This window comes from Stegodyphus dumicola, chromosome 2 (genome assembly GCF_044657685.1).
Source record: "Stegodyphus dumicola isolate Sdum_Otavi_A_Nest chromosome 2, ASM4465768v1".
NCBI classification, from domain to species: domain Eukaryota; kingdom Metazoa; phylum Arthropoda; class Arachnida; order Araneae; family Eresidae; genus Stegodyphus; species Stegodyphus dumicola.
Genome location: NC_140769.1, coordinates 26527423 through 26540590, shown reverse-complemented (window position 1 = coordinate 26540590; position 13168 = coordinate 26527423). Strand labels below are relative to the sequence as shown.

The following is a 13168-nucleotide window of genomic DNA, read 5'->3' as shown; positions in this document are numbered from 1 at the left end:
AGTCCTGTGAAAATTTTGTAAATTAACGCTGATTTTTGTTGTTTGACTTCTGAATTAGTATTTATTCGGCGTGTTATTGTGTCTTAATGGATTATACGGTTTTTTAAAATTTTAGCTACTACTTTTAGTGAAATTCCTTCTGAATTTAGCGACTTTTTAGCTACATTTGCAGGTTTGTCTAACGACATTTGAAAGTGTGAGTTGGCATCCAGGGATATGCAGCTGTTATCAATATTAGCGCAAACTAGAATTGTCTTTTCTTTTGAATTACAAACGTATGCCATTGTAGTTGTTAATATCACAGTTCTTCTCCATGTCATAAGGCAACTTGAGAGAATTTTTATGAGAACCATCTGCATTCTTGTTTGTAACTGTATCACTGGAAGTTTCCTTTTTGTTTTGTCTAACTGTTGATCGATGGCACCATTGCTGAGTAAGCAATGTTTATTATGCTTACAATAATTAAAAATTGGCTGCATAACACTATCAGTTTATTGATATTGCTTTGTTTTTGCCAATTTTTTCTTGCTGCTTTTCGTGAAGTTCCTTTTCAGAGATATGGAAATGTGAAACTGACGAATCAAGGTTGATTGTTCGGAGATGGATGACTGCACAATAAGCCTTTTCTGAAGCGTCGCAGAAAGCATGGATTTCTATAACTATTGTCTTCGGACTCAAGACATACCTCGGAAATTGTAAGCATGAAAGTAAGGGCAATTCTAGATAGAAACGCTTCCATTTTCTACTTATTCTCTTATCAACGAGTTCATCCCAACCCAGCTGTAAGTTCCATAACTCTTGTAATAATATTTTCGCGTATATTATTGTTGGCGCTAACCATCCCATTGGATCAAAGATTTTGGCTACTTCTGATAAAATAGTCCTCTTAGTAAACTCCTTATCACTTATGCATACCGAAAAAATGAAACGTATCACTAGAGTTGTTCCAATTAATTCCCAATACTTTTACTTTCTTGTCACTGTTTATTTCAAGAGAAATACTGGATTCTCGTAAGCACTCGGGAATATTCTCTAAACTAGCTGAACTGTTTGAAATCCACTTCCTTAAGCGAAATCCACCCCTTTTCATCATTTCATTCAACTGCTGAACTAGAACATTCGCTTCCTCTTCACTTTGTGCCCCTGAAAGCAAATCATCAACATAAAAATCACGAAGGGCAATTTTTGATGCTAAAGGAAATCTCACTTGTTCATCTAATGCAAGTTGTTTCATTACTCTAGTAGACAAATATGGCGCACATCCATCAGGCAGTCCCATATGTAACTGTCACTAATCTAAATGTACTCAAGGGCTCACTAGGACTATCCCTCCAAAGCATTCGTTGCCAATTTGTATCTTCTGGGTGGACACGAATTTGTCTGAACATCTCTACATCGGCATATACTGCAATTTTGTGAGTTCTAAACCGTAGAAGAATTGGAAGCAGCTCTTGCTGAACTCTTGGCCCAACCATCAAAATATCATTCAATGAAAGACCCGATGTCGTTTTAGCTGAAGCATCGAAAACAACTCTCAGTTTAGTCGTAGTACTTGATTTCTTCAATACGGCATGATGAGGCATGTAATACGTAGAGTCAATAAGAATACCTCCCTCCCTATGTCTCAGCTCAAGGTATTCCCTCATGAAATCCTTATACTGTTCATATATCTGAGGGCTTTTTAGAAGTGAATTTTCTAAAGATTGGAATCTACGCATAGCTAATTGTCTGGAATCTCCAAGCTGAGAAGGCGGAGAGTGAAACGGTAATTTCACAGTATATACCCCACTTTCCTCTCTCGTATATGTAGATTTGAAATAATCTTCACATGCTCTCTCCGATTTAGTAAGCATGTCAAACGTAGGTACAGCATCCAATTTCCAAAAGTCAGACAGCATCTGATCAGTTTCCACTTGTATATTATTAACATAGATAGTAGTATTAATTTCTGTTGAATTATTCACACTACCTGAAATAATCCATCCTAGTTCAGAACGAGAAGCTACCAGTTTACCTTCTTCGCATTTAATTATTTCTCCCTTTAAAAGAGGTAAGGCAATATCTATGCCTAAAAGTATATCAACAGGCCCACTTTTGTAAAATGTTGGATCTGCTAACATTAAATCATTATATTCCTCAACGTACTTTTTATCCAATGTAAAATGCGGCAAAGTTCCAATAATTCTATTGATGATAAATACTGGTGTTTTAAATGACACTTTCGCCGAAAAATGCGGAATGAAGTTTATTTCCGTAATTCCATTAGTTTTCGTATCCAAAGACCCTAAACATGAAATAAAAACTTTGGCATTTCTTCTTGCTAACCCTAGCCTTTGTACACAATCTTCTGAAATCAGGCTTGCTTGACTGCCAGGGTCAAGGAATGCTCTACACAATTGATATTCACCCGATGAATCTAACACTTTAATAACAGCCGTACATAATAAAACTTCACTCTGAAAATTAAAGTCTGAAACACAAGATTTAATTACTGGACTAGAACTTGCGATATTCTCCCCTGACCCAGCCGATTGAGGGCGAGGTTCTGGCCCAGGGAAAAATGGCTTAGCCGTCACTGATAATTCATTCGAACTGTTGGTAACTCCTTTACGTGCCTTTGGTTCATTTTGAACTCTTTCAAAATGCAGTAGTGTTTGATGATTTTTAAAGCACTTTTTACATTTATGTGCACTTCTACACTCAAGCTTTATGATTTGAAACCAAACAATTAAAACAAACATTATTTCTCTTGACAAAATTAATGCGTTCCTGAACATTCAGATTTAAAAACTTATTACATTTAAAAACTGAATGACCGGCTTTACAATACGTACACTGCGCGTGAATCTCTGAAGCCAGTGAAGTTAATTTGTCTTTTGTAACTTGTTTTTTAACACCTTGCGGTTTACCTGCTTGCAAGGTTCTGGCATGAGATTTCAAGAACTCTAGCAGATTATCAAGTGTTGGTATTTCCTCACTCTTTAATGTTCTTTCCCACCATCCTCTCGTGGAAGAATCCAATTTAAACTGTACTATTAACATTAAAATAGTATCCGCGAATTGCTCCACTTTAAATCCTAGATTTTCAAACGAACATACACACTCTCTTACAGTGTCTACTAATGCTAATATCTGACTAGGAATTTCAGCTTGTAAATTTGATAAATACAAGATTTTCTTTAATAATGATGAAAGTAATTCTCTCTTATGTGAAAATCTTTGACACAATAAATGCCACGTTATTTCGAAATTCCTGTCACAAATAGTTAAAGTTTGAACAATCCGCAAAGCATCTCCTTTTAAAGAACCCTTTAAATATTGTAGCTTTTGTGCACCTGATAAACGGTCATTATCCACTATCGCTGTTTTAAATAAATCAGAAAATGATAACCATTCTTCAGTACTGCCACTGAATACAGGAAGAGTTAGCTTAGGTAAGCGTATACTCGCTATTTCACAAGATTTAGTTTCCACACTAATGTCTTTAACATTCTTAACTCTGGTTAGCATTAAAATTAACTCATCAACAGTATCTTGTATGACCTGTTGTTCTTCTATAAATACATCAATATCTTTTTCTTCACACACTACAAATATGTTACTAAAAATATCCGAAAGTTCTGTCATTAAATTATTTAATCTAGATTTAAAAAGTTCTAACTGATCAACATCAGCAGAATCTTAAGTCACTGTAATTTTCTCTTTCAGTTTACTTAGCTTTAGCTACATGCTTTTTAGTCTTAAGCGTTGTAAATTCCATTATCTAATAAGAAAGATTAAAAAAAAAAAAAAAAAAAAAACACTGACTCACCAAATTTAGTGCGACTCCGTAGCTGACGGACCAAAAAACATGTACGATCCGTTGTTAAAAATAGTGGACTGTAAATTGACTTGATATTACTTCAGTATAGAACCCAAAAAAGCTCAGAGTCATAACGTTGACCGAAACTTCTTTATTGACTTTCAAATAGTAAGTTAGTTGAGAAACGGCGAAGACCACACAAACTCCGACTTCAGTGGCGGCTTACCAACACAAACTCAGAAGAACCTCTGCTTGGTTGAAACTCCAGTAACCTCAAAGCAGCCTCAAAGCAACCTCAAAGCTCTAAACGCGAGCTTTAAAAACCTAACAAATTTGCGTCTACGCCGCTCCTCGGTACAAAGAAAGAAATACAATTTGCATAACATCGAACACATTAAAATTAAATACTGCACAAGTTGTTGCATAAAAAGATAATTTATTCAATTTTGTGTTCTCCTTTTTGTCACCGCAATAGATCCTCCCCAAAATGAAAAGCTCACTGGTGGCAAAATAGATACAGCTTGTCTGAGCTTCAGCTCCCAATGAATAAGCTGGCTACTTGGAAAACCTAAATAAAACTAGTTTCAGACAAAAATTACTCCACCAAAGCATTCTTTTTTAAAGCAGATGGTCTTGCAGGCATTGATATAATCAAACATCTTTAAAGTGAAATAACCTTATTCCATAATCAATATGTTCAAAATTGTTTATTGACGATGTCTTAAAATCTTAAATTTTTTACAGTTGTTATTTTAATTACAAAACATCTCACCATTAGCCTTTTTAAGCTGCAAAATAAGAAAAACGACACAAGGAACTTCAAATGGATTACACTGTTACTCAGGCACACACATTATAGTGCCTTCAGTAATCCCATAGTATATGTAGTTTGCATTTATTTTATGAATTTACCTTTTATTTTTCTCCTAAATTACACCTTCTCCCTCTGCCCTCTATACTTATGGTCAGCTTTCTTTTCATCAATTGAATCAATCTTCCTTAGAAATTGCAGATGCAAGCATTTATCGATACATTTCAGGACCTCTGTATATCTACAAATGCAAACAACATATTGCATTTAAACAAATGTTGTTTGGTTTATGTGATTAAGGCAAAAGCCTCAAGGGCTACCTGCCTAAGGGAAGGATGCCTTCGTGGAGGACTTTCCAAGGGAAATTGGCATGGAGAAAACCATGAAAACACCCCTGCAGCCAGCCCGTTCTCAGAATTAGAACCTTGGACCAAACTACCAGTGTTCAGTGACTTTACTGCTGGGCACATTTAAACAAACGTTTTGAAGTTGAGGCTGGTTTATTTGCATTTGAAGCAATTTTTAGTTTTGATGGACTTCAAGTACAGCACTTCATATTTACATGAAAACTGAAGATTACAAAATGCAAAGCACATTATTTTTTGGATAAATGGCTTTTCCAATATATATACTGATAACTTACACAACAGTAAAGCAGCAAAATCTATTAAAATGAATTTTTTATCATATTTTCAGTCTGATTGCTAATATATATTGACTAGATTTCCTAAGAAAACATATTCTAGAGAATTCCATATGTCTAAATATTCTATAACAATCCAACCACAGAAAAAATATAAAGGGAATTTTAATTATAGGCCAGGAATTTTACTGCAATTATAATGTTCCATATTTCAAGCATTACTGATCTCAAATCAAAAAAGATTTCAGAAAGGCATATGAATTTCAGAAATAGGAAGTGTGCACTGATCTAGCTCAATACTAAGAAAGATTTTAAGAGTTTGGAAAATAGCAGTATCCCTACCTACAGCACAGACAGTGGTAATTTATTTAAGCCACCTAATGGTGAATTGATTTGTTTGCCTAGAAATGGGTTTCTTGTGATATTACCAACATGCAGATTTTGGACTATTTTTGTACTTGTCCTTCAGTACAAAAAGGTAATCGTGTTTAGTTACTAGAGCTAATGATTTAAAGAGATATCCTAAATTTGCTGAGAGTCAGTCTTTTATATATAGAAAAAATCAGTACTTTAATCCTGTGTACCTGATGTTGCAAGAACATTTCAAATTTTTCTTCAAAGCTAATGATCATAAAGGGTTTTGCATAAAAAAAAATTAAACCATAAAAACCACTCAATAGAAGTTACCGCATCAAACTGTATTTAAAAATAAAATACACAATTTTCTGTATAGCTTGGGACAAAGGACAGTGGAGATTAGCATATTTTCCAAATTATACGTCATACTTTCCTCCGTTTTATTCACATATTCCTCTTTGTAATTTTTATATTAAATTTGGATTGCTAGCACATAAAAAACCTATAAAATCCTGCTTTAGGAATTATTTAACTAAGACTCATTAAATACAAAATTATCATATTTTTTTTTACATATTTATACAAAGAAAATGTCAGTACAAGACCTATGCATATATATATGGCATTACATTCTGTGCAAGCACTGTCAAAATAATAACATCACAAGCAACTTACAAATGCTAAAATTTAAACTGCTTTTTTATACCCCTGTTAACATGTTTCTGAATTCTAATGCCATATAAATCTCTGTAAGGGTTATTTTAAATAATCCATGTACAAATAAGTTTACAACTGTAGGACTGAATGTGAAGAAAAGCATTTCATTGAAATTCTTTGTCTCCAAAGATGTCAATAAATAAATTCTTTATAAGTTAACCATATAAAATCAAAATTAATGAAACAAAGTGACAGATTATCCCATCAAAAATAATGCCAAAATTGTGGACACTTTTGGAAATTTTTATGTTTTTGAACTTTGTATGCTTATAGAAAACGTTACGTTTCGCAAAATGCAAACTTGTATATCATTTTAAAGAGAATTTATAACTGAATTCAATACAAAACACAAAATTCAATTAACTGCAATAAAAAAAAGTTAAATGTACTTTAATATAAATAAAAAACACAGTTATGAAGTGGTTTGTAATGTCTAGCTTTCCTGGCCAATCACTGTTCTTTTTCTGAGAACCAATCAAATGTTAGTAACTGCCAGTAGAAGCTGACATCATGTTTACACTTGAAACAATTCATTATTTTGCTTTGTTCTGTAGAAGGAGGACCTGTTTCTTATACACTGCAATTACAAGTAGGAATTTTTGTAAAAATTTTTAATATTTAGTCAAGAAGCAATAACATCAAATAAAAGAGTAGATTGGACACCTAGAAAGAGATGTAATATTACTGTGTTACGAGAAAGTGGTCTTTCCTATGCTGAACTTGCAAGACAGGTGGGTGGTTCAGTGACTACATCTGTTGTCCGAAAGTTTTGTTTACGATATCAGGAGACAAATTCAATAAAAAACAAAGAAGGAAAAGACCGAAAAGGGTGCACCACATTTATTGATGACAGAAGAATAAAAAGACTATGTCTCCAAGATAGAAAAATGTCATTAGCAGCCATCAGACGTGATCTGAATGATGCTGGTGTTTCTGCCAGTTCAAGAACAATCAGGAGAAGATTAACAGATGTTGGACTGAGAGGTAGAATTCCACGAAAAAAAGCCTTATCTTAATTTTCAGCAATGAAAAAAAAAAAAAAAAAAAAGACTACAGTGGGCAAAGGAACACATTAATTGGACAGATGATCAGTGGTCACAAGTTATATGGAGTGATGAAACTATGATATCGTTATTCGGTAGTGATGGGCGAAAATATGTAAGACGTAGAATAGGAGAAGAGCTACATCCTGACTGCATTCAAGCAACTGTGAAGAACCCAGTTAGTGTTATGGTTTGGTCATGCATGTCAGCAGATGGTATTGGTCGCCTTCATGTCATCAATGGGACAATGAATGCCAGAAAATACATTGACACTATTCTAGAACCAAAACTTCTACCTTCCATCAGAGATCTCTTTCCCAAAAATGCTTCGTTTATTTTTCAGCAGCATTCTGCTCCTTGCCACACAGCCAAAATATCGAAAGAGTGGTTTCGTACAAAGAGCATTAAATTGTTGTCATGGCCAGGAAACAGACCTGACCTCAATCGTATCGAAAATTTGTGGCACCGTTTGAAAACTCTTGTCTGAATGAGGCGCCCATCAAATAAAAGGGAACTAATTGAGGCTATAATTGTTTCCTGGCATCATGTAATAACGAAAGAAGAGCTTAAAACTTTTGTCAGCTCAATGAAACATCGATGTGAAGCTGTAATCAAAAATAAAGGGTACCCTACTAAGTACTGATAACTCACTGCAATCATCACTATCTAATGTATGTCAATAACTATTATATAACTTTTTTGTATTGCAAATAATGGAATTTTGTGTTTTGTATTGAATTTAGTAATAAATTCTCTTTAAAATGATATATACAAGTTTGCATTTTGTGAAACATAACGTTTTCTATAAGCATACAAAGTTCAAAAACATAAAAATTTCCAAAAAAGTCCACAATTTTGGCCACCACTGTATTTCTAATTTAAAAAATTTTTATATAGTTATTAGATTATGACTCTAAAGTAATACAACTTCATAAGAATACTAAAGTAATACAACTTCATAAGAATATGAACGGTATAATTTTATCATTTGAAAACTTAAATTACTTTTGTGAAAATCCTTTTAGCATACAAATTGCATTTACGTATACTACACACAAATAAATCATTAAATGACATTTTAAATATCTCAAACTACTCTAATTTATTTATTAACTGGCCTCTTCTTAAGGCAAATCGAACAAAATGTCAAATTTTGAAATACTTTTGAATAAATACCTTAGTCAACTTCTGTGGTACTGCTTCTTATTTTTTTATAATGAAAGTGTCCTAAATATAAGTATAGGAAGGGGGATGATATAAAAAGTTAGATTTTGCAATGTTTATAAAAATTTTTTTAATTTAAAAATCCCAAAACATAAATATCTGCATCATTAAAAACATTTTTACAACTAGAAGTACAATTCTACAATCAGTGGTTATGAAAATAAAGGCTTGGTAAGGACTTTATAAAAGATACAGTATGCTTATGTATATTTCACAGTTATAAATATTAAATGTGAATGAAAAAATTAGGCATAAATGTTTCATTGTACATATTAATGTTAAAATGATTCAATTTTTTTTAATGCAAATTTTAAACTTGTGTGATAAATGAAGAAAAAAAGAAAATATCTGACTAACTTTACCTTCTAACTTTTTTAGTAGCTAATAGAAAAGACTTCCATAAACAATCTCTTCATTACTCAAAATATTGATCTCTGAAGTTCAAAAAGCTATTTCTAATTTTAAATCTTACTCTTGAATAATAATGATTGCTTACATTCTGAATGAAACAAAACAAACAAACAAAAACAAAAAGAGAGAGAGAGAAAGAAAAATCCTATTAAATTGTGAAATTCTTTTAGAAATAAATGAAAAAAGCCACATTTTGTATTAATAAATAATCTGTAAAAGTTTATTTAAAAACAATAGAGCACAGTTTTTGGCTTCATGCAATTGATATACAAATATGTACAATAACAATATATCGTCTCTGATGAATATGAGATGAGTGATTCACACATGGTGAAGGCTACCTTCAGTTTCTATACAATGATCATACATTCTCACAGCTAGCTCTCATTCAATGCACTTAAATGTTTGTTGGGATAATGAATCATTAAAAATGTTTAATATACACACAATTTGTTAATCACTATCAAAACCTAATAACGTTCTTTTTTTCTTCCGAGGCTTTGGTTTTATTGCTTCATCATCCTGAAAGAGAGAAGGAATGACAATTTTTTAATGGAAAAAGAATAATTATGAAAGAATTATATACTTAAGAATAAATTCATTTGGAAATTTTACATAATTTAATTTCTTACTATAATATTCTATCTAAACATGTAATTGTTAAATATGCAAACTTACACTTCCCTGAATTTTGGAATTTTCCACATTTTAAGTCATTAGCTTAAATCTCATTTGATGGCATGTAGAAATTATAAGATTAAAAATATGAAATACTTATTTATGAAATAATGAAGCACTTATGATAAAAGTTCAATATTTATTTGTTTGCTTTATTAAGTTGCTTTGTTTTCTGTACTAATATTTTCATTTTAAATTTATAGACAGAACATAATTTATTGTTTATTTACATTGTTCAAGTCCAGTTAACTGCCAAATTCTTGCCCTAACAGCCAACTGAAATTGTTTTGTTTTCAACAGCCTCTATGTCACTTTCTTCCCTATTGGTAGCAATATTTTTTGGATTTAGAATTATACTACAGATTTTGCCATCTGTTACTTGACTGATTATTGGGGAATTATTCTAAATTACTTATTACTATTCTAAAAATATTAATAACTTTTTCTGGACTGCATTATTTCTAGATGAATCCATCATACAACATTTCCATAATGATGATGACACAGATAACTCAAACAAAACCCCTTTTTTAATAAGCTTCTATACTGAAACAACTATGCATTTTGCTTCTCCTCCTCAACAAAAGTAGATTGCTGCTCTCTTTCTATTGCAACAACATCAAAAATATAAATATTCCGGAAGTAGGCACGATTAGAGTGCCAAGTGAATTGTGGCTACAATTGTCAACTGAAATAAAAAAATTAATATTTAATCTGTTTTGACTGCCAAGTTGCTCTTCATTACGGATCTCAACAATGTAATCAATATTTCTACATCATTACTTTTATATAGATACACACACATACATATATTCACTCTCATTTCATTAAAAAAAAAAAAAAAAAAAAAAAATCGGGCCCGTTTTAAAAGCTTTAGATTTTGCTTTGGCAGAATGTAATTTGTGTTTGAGACACCAGGTTTAAAGTATGGTGCAGAGAAGTTGCACCTATGCCTCTTATGATATTTAACAGTCAAGGCACAAACGCAACTTGGCTAACATTTCTTTTAAATCAAAATTTATTAAGCTGCACAATACAAAAATTGGACTATATAATAAATTTGTTCAGTTTTCTTCAGTTTCATATATTAATTCATAAAAATTTGTCTTCAAAATTTTTATAAAATGCTGCTAAAAAAAGAGAGAGAGAAACTGCTGGTCAAATAAGTTGACTCCAAATAGTTAAAAGTGCATATTTATTGAAGAATTGCTCTTTGAAACAGTAATGTGATTTCAAAATATAATTTTGGCATAATTTGGGTGTTAGGGAAAGAAATAGATAATTCACATTAATTTTCAGAACAGCAGCAGCTTAAAGCAGAATATTCGATAAAATGGCCACAACTTTCAGCAGCTTATTTCAAAAACCTGAGCACAGCAATTAGAAACAGCACAATGCAAGTTGTTTTGATCCAAATGCATCTAAGAACATAATTTTAAAAAATTAAATTTAAATTCAGAAAGTGATATTTTCAAATAGTATCAGATTAATAAGTACCCAAGAGGTACCCACAAAGCAATAAAATATCAAACTTAGCATTGCTGGACTTTTTTTACATTTCAAATGAAATATAAATAAGAAAAATAATTCCCTGAAAAATATTCTACGCAAGTCAAATTGTTTTTCAAATATATATCTGGTAATACAGATGTTGTACAACTCTTGAAATGCATGTACATGCTGTACCTAAATAGAAACACAGAACTATATTTTATTGAGGTTATACACTACTGCAGAAAAGACTATAGCAGATACATTAATAAATTTTTAAAAATGTTTTTAATTAAAAATGCTCTCTCTATTTCAGTAAATAATTAGCTCACACTTACTTCTGTGCTATCTGTTTCTGTATCAGAATCCATAACAGCAGGCTTAGATTTTGTCATATTTTTTGGCCCAGAAACTTTACCTCGACCTCCTGATCTCGCTGGTTTTGTAACTTTTACATCATCTAATTCTTCTACTAAGGCAAATAAGTCACTAAATCTAAAGATAAAATAAATGTAAAGCTAGTATAAATAGATATTTTAAAAAATATCATCCATTAAACATTTATTTTCTGATTTAACTTCTGCCATCTGTAGCTAAATTTAACATCGTATTTACATAACAAAGAGTATTCACTCGGAATATCTGCTACTAAAAAAGCAAATTTAACGAATGTAATAAGCATAAGATGTTAAATTGTTTTTGCATAATTTTTTTAATTTATAAGTTAGTATATATATATATAATATACACATATATATATATATTTTTATATATATTGTTACGAATTTGATATTTAAATAGCTAATGTTAGTAGAATGTTTTTATAGGAAACAGCTAATGTCTGTAGTAGTTTAATTACCAAATCCGTAACAATATGTATATGGACATTTCATGGAAAAAAAAGAAAAATGGTGATAAACATTCCTCCCCCTGTTTTATAAATCAGGCATTAAAAAAAAAGTATATTCAATATCTTACTTTGTTTTTTGTGCATCAGAACAAGATGACTGAACCTGCATAAGTGCTGTCTGGACAGCTTCTAAATTAAAAACTGAAAAGACAGAATTTTATTATTAAATGACATAAGTTTCATTATAATTGATTACTATTTGCTATTTCAGTCTTAATTTAAACAAAATAATCATACAAATCTCTAACACACAAGCCTAATAATAAAAATAAAAAATGCATTATCATTTCTTACATGAATAAAATATTTCATTATGCGGTAACATTTCATCTCATTTGTTTCTTCAAACAAAATTATTATATAACCATTATAATTACATTTATTCTGATAATCGTTATCAAGATTTCACGAAGTTTTGGCCTGCTTTTCTCAAATAATGACTTCTTTCAGGAACAAATATCAGCAATTGGTTATAATAATATTTCCTTCTCATTCAATATTAAAAAAACAGAATTATATTTCAGCAAAAATATCAACGATTGCATGTTAAAAAAACCAACAAAATACCGGAACAATATGTACTAACCACACAATGTGCATTATTGCTGGATTCGTGGCATATTCTAGCATGTATGCTAATCTTTCATTACCTACTGGTTCCTGCAATGTTGCGCAAATAATGAAATGTACATAACAAAACTAAATAGGTTATAATATAATAGGTTCAGCACTGTACTAGCTTTCAATATAGAATTTTAATAATTTCAGTTGAAATGATAATAATACAGACAAAGAAGCTTAACACAGCTTAGATATGGAAATTAATCCAATAAAAATCAACATATATTTCCATGTATAAGCTGGCAATTTTTGGAACTTTTTTCTAAAACTAAATTAAAGAAGTTGATTTATGTATGGATCCGCTTATATAACAACAGTAAAAAAAAAAAAAAAAAAGCTAAGTATTTTCCATTAGCCGAGCACAAGAGGTAAATCACCAAATACAGCCTCCTTTTTATTCCTTTGTATATACAGTACAAAGTCCGAAATCCGGACTCGTCAGGACTTCGGCAATTCCGGA

The 13168-nt window shown here is 31.3% G+C and overlaps 1 protein-coding gene across 2 annotated transcripts in view; it reads right to left on the bottom strand.

Moving 5' to 3' along the window:
* Positions 1-9199: 9199 nt before the first annotated feature.
* The window catches only part of IntS3 (integrator complex subunit 3), a 136938-nt gene continuing 132969 nt past the window's right edge, over positions 9200-13168 (bottom strand). For both annotated transcript variants that reach the window (XM_035353568.2, XM_035353569.2), the window contains exons 28-30: positions 12156-12228; positions 11516-11672; positions 9200-9530 (exon numbers count right to left, since the gene is read on the bottom strand). In XM_035353568.2, the coding sequence (XP_035209459.1) occupies positions 9462-9530; positions 11516-11672; positions 12156-12228 (299 nt within the window). In that variant the 3' untranslated portion in view covers positions 9200-9461. The remainder of the gene's footprint in view (positions 9531-11515; positions 11673-12155; positions 12229-13168) is intronic.